Source organism: Ornithorhynchus anatinus, chromosome 13 (genome assembly GCF_004115215.2).
Source record: "Ornithorhynchus anatinus isolate Pmale09 chromosome 13, mOrnAna1.pri.v4, whole genome shotgun sequence".
Lineage (NCBI taxonomy): Eukaryota > Metazoa > Chordata > Mammalia > Monotremata > Ornithorhynchidae > Ornithorhynchus > Ornithorhynchus anatinus.
In genome coordinates, this window is record NC_041740.1 from 12,744,890 (window position 1) to 12,759,269 (window position 14,380).

At 39.2% G+C, this 14,380-nt stretch overlaps 1 protein-coding gene across 18 annotated transcripts in view; it reads left to right on the forward strand.

Moving 5' to 3' along the window:
- The window catches only part of PARD3 (par-3 family cell polarity regulator), a 471,934-nt gene that overhangs the window by 291,411 nt on the left and 166,143 nt on the right, over positions 1 to 14,380 (forward strand). For all 18 annotated transcript variants that reach the window (XM_029077450.2, XM_029077456.2, XM_029077446.2 and 15 more), the window contains 2 exons: positions 1,604 to 1,774; positions 9,875 to 10,025. In XM_029077450.2, coding sequence (XP_028933283.1) covers positions 1,604 to 1,774; positions 9,875 to 10,025 — 322 coding nt within the window. The remainder of the gene's footprint in view (positions 1 to 1,603; positions 1,775 to 9,874; positions 10,026 to 14,380) is intronic.

A 14,380-nucleotide genomic window follows, 5' to 3' on the forward strand; every position in this document is an offset into this window, starting at 1 on the left:
AAATAATAGTAGTAATGATAATAATAATGATGATGGTATTTGTTAAGCACTAACTAGGTACCAAGCACTAGGGTAGATACAAGGTAATCAGGTTGTCCCATGTGGGGCTCACAGTCTTAATCCCCATTTTACAGATGAGGTAACTGAGGCACAGAGAAGTTAAGTGACTTGCCCAAAGTCACATAGCAGACAAGTGGTGGAGCCAGGATTAGAACCCACGACCTCTGACTCCCAAGCCTGTGCTCTTTCCACTAAGCCACTCTGCTTCTCAAAAAATAATACTATCCACAATAAATTATGTACATAAGTGCTGTGGGGCTGATGGTAGAGTGAATACGAAATGCGTAACAGAGTACAGATCCAAGGGCGCAGGTGACGCAGAAGGGAGAGGGTGTTCGGAAGAAGAGAGTATAATCAGGAAAGTCCTCTTGGAGGAGATGTGACCTTAATAAGGCTTTGAAGATGGGAAGAGTGGTGGTCTGGCATGAATGGAGCGGGAGAGAGTTTCAGTCCCGAGGGAGAATTTGGGAAAGGGGTCAGCAGTGAGATAGGTGAGATCAAGGCATAGTAGGTACATTAGGTTTGGGGAAGGGAAATGTGAAGGCCGGGTATAGTAGAAAATCAGTGAATTAAGATAGGAAGGGGTGAACTGGTTGAGTGCTTTAATAAAATTCAGTGGTAAGGAGTTTCTGTTGGATGAGAGAGTGGTTGGGCAACTACAGGAGATTCTTGAGGAGTGTCGAGATGTTGACTGGGGCAGCAGAGTGAAATAAGGACTGACAGAGCAAGACAGGAGGCAGCGAGGAAGTAGATGCAGTAATCAAGGTGGAATCGTTTAAGTGCTTATATCAACAGAGTAGCAATTTGGATGGAGATGAAAGGGTGGATTTTAGCAGTGTTGTGAAGGTAGAACCAGCAGAATTTGGTGACAGCTTGAATATGTGGGGTATGTGAAAGGGAAGAGATGAGTCAAGAATAAAGCTAAGGTTATGGGCTTGTGAAATAGGGAGGTTAGTAGTATTGTCTACAGTGATCGGAAAGACAAAGAGAAGATAGGGTTTGGGTGGGAAGAGGGAAAGTTCTCTTGTGGGAGGAATTGGAAAAGCCTGATCTTTAGGTATCTTTACTCAGAATTCTTCCCTGCTTTCCATCTTCACCCTCTCCCATCATCTTATTCTTCTGTTTACTTTGTTCCACATTTACATTTTGTTCTTTGTGGTACTTCGTTTTCCCCTCAATGTTCCAAGCTGTCCTTGAAAAGGAAGGACCAACCCTGACGTAAACTATTAGTCAAGCTCAAATATTTCTGTCTTGGGATGTAAATAATCTCTATGGGGGTCTCTGGAAGAAGAAAATAATCACATTGTGCTATTTGAATTAGTATGCTGTTTGGGTAAACAGATTATGATAATGACTTGATTTACAAATGTATAAATGATTGAAAAAGACCAGGCTACAATGGCTGTTTAGAAGTTATTATGCAAGTGTTCAGTTGAGCATAATCTATTAGGATTAAAGAAAAAAAGTTTTTACTAAGGACACACAAGCTTCTTTTGTAGCACCCTATTTAACAGTACTTACTGTTACCTGTTTACTTCCTTAGGACGGAAGGCTTCGGGTGAATGATCAGCTGATAGCAGTAAACGGAGAATCCCTGTTGGGCAAGACAAACCAAGATGCCATGGATACCTTAAGGAGGTCCATGTCTACGGAAGGCAACAAGCGAGGAATGATTCAGCTTATTGTGGCAAGGCGTATAAGCAAGTGCAACGAAGTAAGAGAACCCATTTAGGGTTTGAAGCCTTTAAGTAGGCTTAGATACCCAACGTAGGTTCATTTAAATTAAACTCTGGTGTTTTAAGGCTTGCAAATTGAAAATCAAGAATAATCAACCAGAATAATGTCAGAGTCTATTGAACTTTAGGTTTGGACTTCTTTTCAGCATCTTTTCATAGGTTGCTAACAAAACAGATGCCTACAGTAAGAAATGCATTGAATTTGGTGCTAGAATGGGACAGATTTTTTTGGCATCACATTAGGTGCAATATAATACCTGATCATAATATAATATATGCAGTATATCTTCTATTATACAAACCCACTTGGGACCAGGCATAATTTAAATAATTCAGGGAAAAATTTAAGTGCATTCTAATATGGAACATGCTGTATTTAAAATCTCAAAAGGTGGAGTCAGGCTCAGGATTGATAAATAGGGATCAGGTCTTTGGGGGCAAAAAGGCAGAAATTTTGTCATTAGCCAAGCAGAGTCATGGTTAATGACTCAGGAATGAATTTGGTTCAGGTCCTCAACTAATCCATACTACATTTTGCAAAACCTTTTGTTAGCTTCTGAGCACCAAAAGGATATTCCAGTGAGGTAAGAGTAGACTAGTTTCTTGAAGAGGTTCACTGAAACATTTTTGATTTAGATTACCCAAAAATTTGCATAATTAAGGGTTAAATGAATAATATGAAAGTTGGTTCACATAATAGCCTGCTACTTTTTAGTAATTCGAGGGCACTCTAACCCTTCTCAGTACAGTCTTATTATCTATCTCTATGCTTTCCGATATCCAGTATTCTCCACTGTAGACTGGATGGTCCTAGTTTAACATCCCCCTAAAACAAAATAATTCAAATCCTCGAACCAATTTATTTTTCTGTTAATTTCAGCTAATGTTATCATTCACTACGTGTTGCCAAGGAAGACTGAGGTTAGCAAGGAAATAGGACAAAATATTTTTTTTTTCAAGTACCGATTTTTTTGTAAGGGTATTAGTGGTGTAGGTGGAGATCATTCTTAGAGGAAACAGAGATTGTATTTAGCAGCTCTTTTTCCATTGTCCACTGAAAATAGGTGTGGACCTAATACATTACATTTCTCAGCCTCTTGATTCATTCATTCAGTCATATTTATTGAGAGCTAACTCTGTGCAGAGCACTGTACTAAGCACTTGGAAAGTACAATTGTTGCCCTAGGTTTATTTACACATTATTGAGAGAAACACTTCACAGTGAGATAATTACTAAGGAATCATCAAATCTACCATGCTCAACTGGTGAAACAGACTGAAGGAAATACATTGTGCTAGGAAATACACTGAAGCCTAAATGAAGTGCCCTGGCTTCTAATGGTACTCTTTTAGGGGAGCTGAACTGTCTTGTTCTCACTAAGATTTTCTGGTCTCCCAAAGTTTGCAAGAGGAACTGGACTTTAACTTCTGTTTCCAGCAAACTTAGAAACATCTATTCCTTTGCAAGTTTGCAGATTGCCTCTTGGATATAGAAAAATAGCATATTTTGTCAGACACTCAAGAATGCAAAAGAACTTAATTCTGGACAATGTGCCAGGCTCAGAATTTTGACGTTTTGTCTCTGGGAATGCAGTAGGTTCACATACTCAGGCATGACTACAGCTTTCATATTTAAATGTAAACTAAGAATCCAGATACCTAGTAATGCAAAACAAAATCTCCAGGAAAGCCTGGATCCTCTTATCCTTTGTATGCCACCTTCCTTCCGTTCACCAGCTAGCCCTGGTCTTTTGCCAAATTATCACCAGAGGATTATGCCATCTGAAAGGTTTTCTGTTTTGTTTTGTTGGTTTTTCCCCCTTAAGTCTTGAACCCTATCCAAGGACTTAAAATATGGAATATCTAAGAACAGAGTATTGAGCCCAGATTGTTTACAGTTTTTCCCAGCAGTCAGAAAACAACCTCTGCCAATACTCGAGTGTTGGAATAAAAACACTGAATGTGTCCCTATTGCCCTGTAAGGGATAGTCGGTTAAATTCCCTATTAAATATCTTTGTGTCGCTTTCATTTCCAAATGTGAATTTGTTAGAATGAAAGTGATTTAAGGAAAGAAACAGCTGCAATAGGCAGTAATGGGCTTTAATATTCAATATTCCTCCTGGTGTAGTATTGAATCATTTTTACACTTTTCTAGTTATTGCTTTTTCAAAGGACAAAATAAGCATGTAATGTAATTATATCCATAAAATTTTTTGAAACCTCTTAACAAGATTGTTGCGCCTTCTTCCCAGGAGTAGTAAAGGTCTTCTAAATGGAAGGGTACTATTTAATAGGAAGATAGTGTGGGAAGGAAGCCCAATCAATCAATCAGTGTTATTTTTTGAGCATGTGCTGTGTGCAGAGACCTGTACTAAGCTCTTGGGAGAATACAGTACAACAGAGTTCGTAGACCCATTCCCTGCCCACAAATGCTTACATTCTGTTCCTCATGATCCTTATTTGGATGCTTCCCCTCTCTGTGTGAGGGTTGGTGATGTGTCTTTCTGTGTTTGTCCGTGTCCATATCTGACAGTGTATTAGGCTCTTTGGGTGGCTTTGTCCTATATGTTCTTGATTTTCTGAGCAACTATATGTATTCCACTGGGCAGTCATGAATGTATCAAAGTATTTTCTTGTAAGTGGGAACCAAGTGTTCTTGTGGGCCCAAATATTTCTTTTTTCATGGGACTGTATGTGTGTTTGTGTGTGTTTGAGTGTGGCATGGTTGTCAGTAATGCTGGCCAAGAGATATGTGGGCTTCTGCCATTATTGGAGTTTAGGCCATGGATGTTCTTGGGATCCCCCTCCATCTCTAGCCAGCTCTGGGTGTTCACCTTGATTTCCATCCTAATACTAGAGTTGTACGATCCATATTTTTTCCCATACATCTCACTTGATGCCAGTGGATGGCAACAGTCAAGACTGTGGTTGATAGCCTACAACTTGCTCATGGCTCCTGTCTCTTCCTCCAACTCAGGCCTTGGTATATGTCAATGGGCTTGGCTGTGGTAGCAGTAATTCAGGGCCTGCAGCTTTTCAGGGTATAATACTGGTGGCATTTGGAAGGCCAGGTGTGAATGGTAACCTGCAAATGGTTGCCTTTCCCTTAGTCATACTCATGTTGACCCTGGTTAACAGGCCAGTACAGACATAGCCAAAGGATCATGGCCTCCTGCTTGCTCCCTTTTCTCTGTTCCTATGAACTGTATTAACCCAGAATTGCTTGTTACCAAATTCCACAACAGTGAGACAGGTTGGAAGGTTCCAGACAAACAAATAGGGAAAATGTTTCTAGCCAATAAGCCAGCCTAGGGAGATGGGCAGACAGAAATTATCCATAGGTTCAAGGAGGGATTGGATAAATTCATGCTAGAGTGATCTACAATGAGGAAGTATATTGGAGAGAAAAGGAGAAGTTAGATGACCCAGAAGGATTTACATATATTCATGGACAATAAGTCCTTGTGGAATATTGCAGGAAAGATGCAGGTGTGATAGAGTGTGCCTAAAATCATATCAAGGTGGCCTTGGGCACTGCTGATTCAAACCTCTAATTAATATTTCATGAACAAATATGGTGTCTGTGTGTATTAGTGGTCCCTAAAGAAATGATGAAGGAAGAGAATGAGTTGCTGTAGGTGAGAAATACCTGGCTTCAATAACCAAATTGTGTTAAATCATTCCGCATTGCGGAATGGGAGGTGACAGGGTGGCAAATTCACAGTTAAGTGATTAACACCCCTGTTATTCTATTAGCATAGACACAAGCCATGTCCAATTTTACACTTTCAGATGCATGTGCACATAGCCACTGTGTACATTGTAACACTAGGTGAAGTAGATCAGATTGGATTTTCCCCAACGTACCTGCATTGGTTTGGCTGTATAGTAATTTCAGATGCTCTACAGAAGCACCAGCCTGCTGCTTCGAGGATTCACACTGATGCCTCTGGGAAGTTCCTACCATAGCTTTCCTTTCTGTGCCATTGTTTTCATATCATGTTTTCTCAGCAGAGAAAATGTGCACCTGTTAAGGGATGATGTCAAATTAATCTTTTGCAATGAAATGACAATTTAATTTTGTCAGTGTTGTTTTGGAAGATGCAGCCCAGGTGGAAGGAGGGGTGATTTTGACATATTAGGGTTGGCAGTATGCAAACTCAAAGCCAAGAGAGTCATTTTGTATGCTAAAGAAATGGGAAAACAGTGCCTTTACAGTAAGGTTTTAAATGCAGCCAATTTTTCTAGAAGATGTTCTCAGAGAATAACTTGGGCTGTGTTTTACATGCCTTGTCTTGTGCTGGGCAACTGGTACTTTCAATCAATCATTGGTATTTACTGAGTGCTTAGCATGCATAGTACTGAGTACTTGGGAGAGTACAGTATAACAGAGTTGGTAGCCCTGTTCCCTGCCCACAAGGAGTTTAGAGTCTACTGAGGGAGACAGTTATTAAAATAAACTACAGATAGGAGAAGCGACATAATATAAGGATATGATTTGCCCATATACCCAACTGGTGACACTTCTTTGGTAGTTGCCGAATGTGCTCGGGAAGGCGAGTTATCCTATGTAGGATTAGAGATAGTGAGAATCTTGAGGGAAATCGAAAACACTTGGGAAATATAGGGGGCATTATTATTATTATCATTACTGGGAAGTTAAAAAAATAAAGTTTTTATTTTGTCATAAAAGCAATAGCAATATAAATGAACCCGTGGCATTATGATGTCTTGAAGAAACAATGTCAATAAGTACGGGAAAATATAAGGACCAAAAGGGACCAGCTTCGAAATAGAATATACAATTTAGGGTAGTAAATAGTATGTACTGAGTGTCCACTTCATCAAATATGCTGTATTAACACTTGGGAAAATACAGAAAGAAGAGGCAGGTTCTTTTCCCACAAGTAGCTTCCTGACTTCAACAGCTTCTTGCTGTGTCATTATCATCTCATATTAGTTATCCTAGGCTAGACTGGAGACACTTGATGAGGTGAAAGAGCGGATTTCAGCTCAGCTTTGCTTTGGCACTAGGCCTTTATTTAAAAACAATGAATATAGTTTGCATTCGCATTATCTTCCCTTGTTCATAACGTTTAATATTAACAGTATCCAAATCAGGGAACCACCTTGTTAGGGATAGTAAACTCTTAATTGCTTCTCTAATGTGCTCTTGCACGCCTTCAGTTTGTTTTATATTAGCATTTGCTGTGACTAAAACCTCTTTTCTATCCACACAAGTTTGCTTCAAACAAGGAGCATTCAAGATTTAAAACAAAAATGTGTTTTCCCCCAACCACTTTTCCCTGGGAATTAAAACCCATTATATCATTTGTTAAATATTCATGTAGTTGACTGGGAAGTCTTCATTTAAACCCAAGTTTTGAGATGCTAATTAGAATGGAGGAAGAAATCTTTCCCAGGAAAAAGTAAGGGGGGGGGGGCCCTCTGTCTTCAAACACAATAATCAGAGTGATGATCTTATTGTTTCTCTTCAGTAGAGACTGCAACCATTTTTTCCTAGGCTAGGCCTTATCCTGATACCCATTATTGGATTAATTTTAGGAACTGTCATATTTGAGCTTTAAGTGGGTTTTGTTACCCAGAGAATTGCTCTTTTTATGCAGTTTGGCAGAGTAATACATTTGTTACACACACTTAGAGATACATTGTTATCTTCAAGAAAATAAGCTATTAAATGAGAAGGAAGTACCAGAAACAGCAACAAAAAAAGTTTCAAATTATGTGACCCTGAGAATTTAACTCCTTCAGCACCTTAATCTTTCTCACCTCCACCTTCATCCCTGCCCCAAATACATTGGAAGTTAGTGATACGGTGTTCCCCACATTTCATTTCTTTATACCAGAGGTCTTGAATATTATTCAATTTTCTCTTCAGTAAAGCTGTCATTTTAATCTGCAATTAAACAAAAAAACCTAATAAAACATCCTCATTTCACAATTTAAACCTTATGGAGTCTAATTCACTTGCGCTGCAAGATGATTATTCTCCTTCAGTTTGATGTGCCTCCAATTGTAAATGTGTTGACCCTCCAGTGCAGTAAATCTCTCTCCTGCTTATCAAACTGTGAGATAAGTCTACAGTTCAGAAGGTCACTAAATATTCCATTTATATTAAAGAGATGATAACGTCAAACAGAAATAATTTTTACAGACTATACAACCTCTTCTAAGTTAGGCTCATCTTTTTGGAATGCAGTATGTGTCCTTTTCCTTCCATTCCCCTTCCCCTTTCCCCCTTGTCCTAGCAGTACAACACCCAAATGTCATAAAATGTTAGGCTGTTGAGTTGCCTTTCTAGATCATGTTGTGCAGATTGTTAAGAGTTTTGAAGCCAGTTTTTTTCAGGATTTTAATGACATAAATTCTTCTGTCATGTTAGGATCATGAATAGAATAAAAAGTGATGGTTGGCTATTTTAAAGAATGTTTCAAATTATTTTAATTCCATACAATGCAAACTGACCTATCTGTATAATTAACATATTGTGTACTTGTTTAACATTCACATTTTTTAGTGTCATTTCCTAGGTTCCTATACATACATACATACATACACACACACAGACACACACACACACATTTTTTTTTCTTTCCATGCATTGTACTAAGCACTGGGTTTAGAAGTAAAACAGGTTGGACACAGTCCACATCTCATATGGGGCTCACAGTATTAATCCCCATTTTACAGACAAGGTAACTGAGGCACAGATTAAAGTAACTTTCTCAAGGTCACAGGAAACAAGTTTTGGAACTGGGATTAGAACCCAAATCATCTGTCTCCCAGGCCCCTGCTTTTTCCACAAGGGCACAGTACTTATCTGTTCTCCTCTGCATAACTGATGTCCAATCCTTGCAGCTTCATGAATTGAAATTTAATGACCTACATTTAAATTCCCGTAATATTTTATTTGCATTTCAAAGATGGCCAAACGATTATACTGAGGTAATGATGATGAAGCAATCACAAACCATTTTCCTATTTTGGAAAGATTATTAGATAGCTCTTAGTGTGAATGAATATGAGTAGCGATCTGAAGATCCTAATAAAGTTAGAGTATCAGTTTGCCAGTTCATTTAAAAAGAATCATCTAAATGCTCCCCCCTTGCCTGTATTTTTTATATATTCACTTTCATTCGTTTTGTATGTTTTCACTCCATGAGCTGCTTAAACAAAGTTAGCAAAGTACTGACAATGAAGGCATTTCAGCATAATGCATAGTATTAGTGATTCTGTGTATGAAACTCAGGGGTGGAGCCTGGTTTGCATTTCCAAAAAAGAAGCAAAAAATTTGAGGGTCAAGGCATCTACCTTACTCTGATGTGCAGGAGCACACTTCCCTTCACCAGAAAAGGTTTAGCTTCGATTTATCTGCATTTCAAATACCTCAAAGGCCATACACAGAGTAGTCAGTATAATAATAATAATCACAATAATCCAGATTTTTGGTACCAAATTCTGGATATTGTTCATTTTTTAAGACCCGCAGAATACAGTTTCTGAGCCTGCTGAATCAGAGAGCAATCCCTTTTAAAAATAATGTCCATTTTATCCAATATAAATGCTTCAGGGTTCATTAAGTTGTCTTTCAAGATGGGAAGTGTTCAGGGAAGTTCACAAGAAGAAAAAAAAAAGTTGATCTCCTGAAGGGGTAGAGGCAGCAACTCGTGGTCAGAAACCATCACTCTGTCTTGATGGCTCTGCACTGTAGTTCTCCAAGAATTCTGAACAGTTTTCATCATTCATCTTAAGATACTAAGCCATCTCTGCAACTATTCAGCCAGATAAGACAAGAGTGAGGTGCTTTTAATATATTTCTTCTGCTGAGAGGGTTGAAATCTGACAGGTCTCCATGGGAGGGAGCTGGTAAAGTGGCAATGAAAGTTCATCGTTAAGCAGAACTGCCATCGCACATTATTATGCTATAGGTTGCAAAGTTTTACCTCATTTGGAAGCCAGCTGGGTGCAGGCTGAAGGCCAGTGGTTATAGTGACCCCATGTTGTTAAATAGACCTTCAGTACTGATTCTCTTCTTTCCCCACTCCTATCTCTGTAGCTAAAGTCACCTGGGACGCCCTCAGGGCCTGAGCTTCCCATCGAGACTGTGCTGGATGACCGGGAACGAAGAATTTCCCATTCACTCTACAGCGGGATTGAGGTCCTTGATGAATCTCCCACAAGGAACGCTGCCCTCAGTAGAATAATGGGTGAGTCAAGCAGATTCTGCTCACCAGAGCTGGTTTGGGTACTTCATATTGTTCTCTGAAGGGTCCGATTATGTGTGAGTTGTGCGTCCTGGAAGGGGCAGTGGGTTTCTCGAAAGCACTGGAGAAGGCTTGATGCGAAGGCAGTGAGTCAATACGTGGATTGCAAATGTGAGTTTCGGAGTCCATACCAGGTAGCAGAATCATTTTAAATCGTTTTCTGGCTTGTGAGGAGGGGATCGTGTATTTTATATTAACATGTTTGAATTGACCAGTATTTTTGTCGAAATGAAAATTCAACGAAAATAGCTGAAGTAGGTTCATGAGTAGGGTCTGAGCATTGATTGAGTTTTGCTTCAACTCTTCTTAGGTTAAAAAAAATTGTACCACATTGCAAACTCGGGTAGTTTGTATGTAATAGTATTTTCCCCCCATTTTATTTAGATTTCTACTTTGCAGGCCCTAGTTTTAAATTCTTACAACTCATTTTCCGCATCCTTTGTTTGGATCCAGCAACACACTGTCTGCATGGCCCCCAGTGGATAATGAGGTTATTAGCACTTGCTCTGCAGCAATTCAGCTTTCTCCAAACACATCCAGTTAATAAAGACTTGCCTTGCCACAGGAGTGGTTGGATTTTCTGAGTAGCTCATCATGGGATTAGCTGGTGAGGGTTTTCAAATTTAAAAACATAAGAAGCTGTTTGATTAAAATAGCACCTGGCATAAAGCACCCGTTACTAGAATGTTGTACAAGACTAATTGTAAGGCACCACCATTGGATTCCATGTCATTTTCAGATCATTTGACATGTGTGTTTCAGGAGTCAATTTTTCCTTACGAAACTGGATTGAAACAGGCTCAAATGGAGTTTTCTGTTCCTCCTTTGATCTCTTAGGGAGGTTGTAAATGTCTAGAAGATGTAAAATCCACACTTTCATGTCTTATTGGTAGAAATTTTATATGCCCCGTCTCCTTTATTGTTTGGTAAATATTTTGTTTTTTGCCTTTTCAAAGTGTGTGCCGTACATTTTGTGCATAGTATTGTTCTGTTCCCTCACTGGAGATATGACACTTTTCCCTGACATATGTGTTAATGAGCAATATATGTAAAATATTTTGAAGGACAAGCCCCGTTGCGTGAGAGCATGCATGTGTGTGTGTCTGTGGGTATACAAAGTGTTACACTGTAATTTCCCCTTTATTATAGGAACATAGGATTTGCCATACTGGATCAGGCCATTGGTCCATCAGTTCCGGTATCCTGCATCCTGCCTCCAATCCCTGATGCTTCAGAGGAAGGCGAAAAACCCAATTCACCTAGTTGCATTTTGAAATGCTGTATACAGGGGCTGGGGATTTCTGCCTCCCCCCTTCAGGCTAATAATCCCCCTTAGCACTGAAGCACATGGCTTCATTAGCTTTGGCTTGCATTAACCAGGAATGCTGGGTGGCTTTTCTCCCCCCCTCCCTCCCCCCCCCCCCAACCTCTCTTTCAGAGCTGTAATGGGCATCTTAAAATCCAGATATTTCCTGTGGCTGTAAATTCCCTGAACTGTCTGTATGCTGTGTGATGTAGCGGGCCTCCTCTCATTAGTGTAAAATGTGGGGGCACTCCTGCCGGCCTCCCATTTTTGTATCATGGGACAATGTTAAAGAGGTTGCTGTGGCTAGTTCCATCTCAGATTTTAATTGACTCACAAATCTGAACATTTTATGATGGTTTTTCTAAGGTGCATTAGAAATTTGGGATACTGAGTGGCTTCCTTAAAGCTTTCTAGATAAACTCTTTATTCTGTAAACTAGCATTTGAGACCACTTTTTTAGGAATCCCATATAATAAGGAAGGCTATTTATAAGAGCAATAGTGACCAGGACCACAAATACTTCTGAAGTATGTTGCATGGAGAAACCCAGGAAACAAAGTGCAGCAGCTATTGAAAAACATCAAGTTACTAATTGGTCAATAAACCCCTACCTAAACAGTGGTAGTGATGTTTGATTCATACTGTGTTTGGGCACATGGAAATTTCCACAGAGCCAGAACAGTTTTAGTCTGCTCCTGGTAGAATCAAGTCTTGAAAAGCACCCAATTAAGATAATATGACTTGCTCCCAGATATCAATCATAATTCAGAATGAATAGTATTTGGGTTGAAATTCTAGCTGGTCAAATTGAGGGTTTCTTGGAGAACAGGAAGAATTCTCCAAAGGAATTGATTTGATTCTATCTCAGGCTTCCAAGGAAAATGATGAAACTAAATCCCGTAAACAATCCTGCCTCCAATCTGCCTGAGACAATCACAGAGTTCTTCTGAATTGAGGTCAATACAGATGGCCTCAGTAGAGAGGTTCCAAGAGAACAGATATAACTGCAGAAAGGAGGATGTGCCATATCCACGAAAAATCTTGTCCTTCAAAGAAAGGTCGAGTGTGTCTTACCATTGTAGCAAATGGTGTGACTTATGGCCTTTGGAGTCGCTTAGCTGGTAGGTAACTTGACTTAATTCCAGCTCTGTAAGGCTGAAAGAGCAGATGGCACCCCTCGCCGATGGCTTACATCAATACCACACAACTCCCAAGGGGTTTTCCTCGTGTTTGGTATATCCCCCTCATTTTCCAAATATGACTTTCCGTTATTCTAAATTCAGATATTGGGGAAGTGGCTCTTTGCATCCATGTAAAGGTCACCTTCAGTAAGAATACCCAGGACTGTGGTTTCCTGGTAGACTAAACAGAGTAGTCTAACATCCTGGTGCTGACCCTTGGGAAGTCTTACATGTTCATACACTCAGCATCAAGTTAGAAGTGGATATAAAACCAGTGAAGGAATGATCACACATTGAAGGTGAAGAGATAGAAGGATAAATCACTCCAATCAGCACCATCTCGAGATGCCAGCAAAGCATGGTCTCTGAGCAAAAATAGGGCCCTGGATTTTTCTAACCTTTCTTTACCTCATAGAAAAACTATTTTCCTATTCTGAGAAAACAGTTTCTGTAGCATCTTATTCTAGCATTTCATCTTCTCAGTCACTTAATCTCTCAAGTCACCATGAATTTTAAAAGTATTTGTGTTCCGCATATTTGCCTCTTGGCAAAAACTGAACTTTGAAAGAAGAAAAATGAATGTTCTTATTTGCTTTTCTGTGTGATTAAAAATCAGAGAGAACCATTTGTGACTTGCTGTAGCTATTTATTTTCCTTGGTTAAGCTTGCTGCTTATAATACCATACAGCACTGTTTTCTATGTAAATTGTTCCTACTGAATAAACATTTAGGAGAAGGTTAATCTCACATCTCCCAATTTCCCTTGCACTCTGAGAATGATCTGAATCTTCATGATCAAAACAGTTTGCGGTGAATAGTGCCACACTGTAAACTGGTATAGAGGCTAAAGGTAGAAAGTTTGCAGTTCACAAAGCAATGCAACTGTGAGATTTTTGCTCTTGACATAAGAAGTTGTAACAGATAATCAAGGAATCTTATGCTAGTCGGCACCTACTCTGCCTTTTGCTTCTAATTGCTGTTCATTATTAAGAGCCATTATTCAGTCTCCTCTAACAACAACTGCAGAGGAAGAAATTGGAAAATAACGCTAAATTACTGTATTCACAGTTAGGGGCACATCCTGCTATTGATTCATGTTCAGAACTTCTATTGATTTCAGTGGGAGTTCTCAACACAGTACAGTTATAGACTGTGGCTCTTATGGGCTCATAGTCTGAAACACTCTCTAAGGTTATGCGCTCTGTAATAGGTCTCTTCCTGGAATAGTCTAGGTGAACTTTGAAGTGGAGTATTTTAGGCTAGATGTACATTAACACTATGAACATTAACCTTTCCATCCCCAAAATGATAACTGGGCAAAGCATGGCTTTTCATGCAAACAGCACACATTCTGGCAGTGATTAGTTGTTTGCCAAGTAATATTCAATCCTGGTAATCATTTGCACTTTTTAAAAAATGATATCTTAAGGGAGTACAGGTTGGTAAAGACTACAGGTGTCTTTCTGAGTTTATTAATATCAACTGGAGTTAATGAGCTTTTGGTCTCCTCTGAGCCCTGAAATAGGAAGCTAGATTGCATGTGTTTGAAAAGAAAAGGAAACGTGAAACACATACTCTTTGCTATTCACTGGTAAAAGGGGTATGTATGACAAAAATTAGCTTATACTTATGAAGAGCTTTGATCATAAAACATCCTATAAAATTAAACCATAATTGCTAATATGAAAAAAAAGTAATTCCAAGGAGCATGCAGAATGACAAAACAGATTGATTCTAGCTCCTAAATAATGTTGGTTTTTTTAAGGAACGTTAGGCCTGAAATGATGTCAAATTGTGCCTGCTTTTAACCA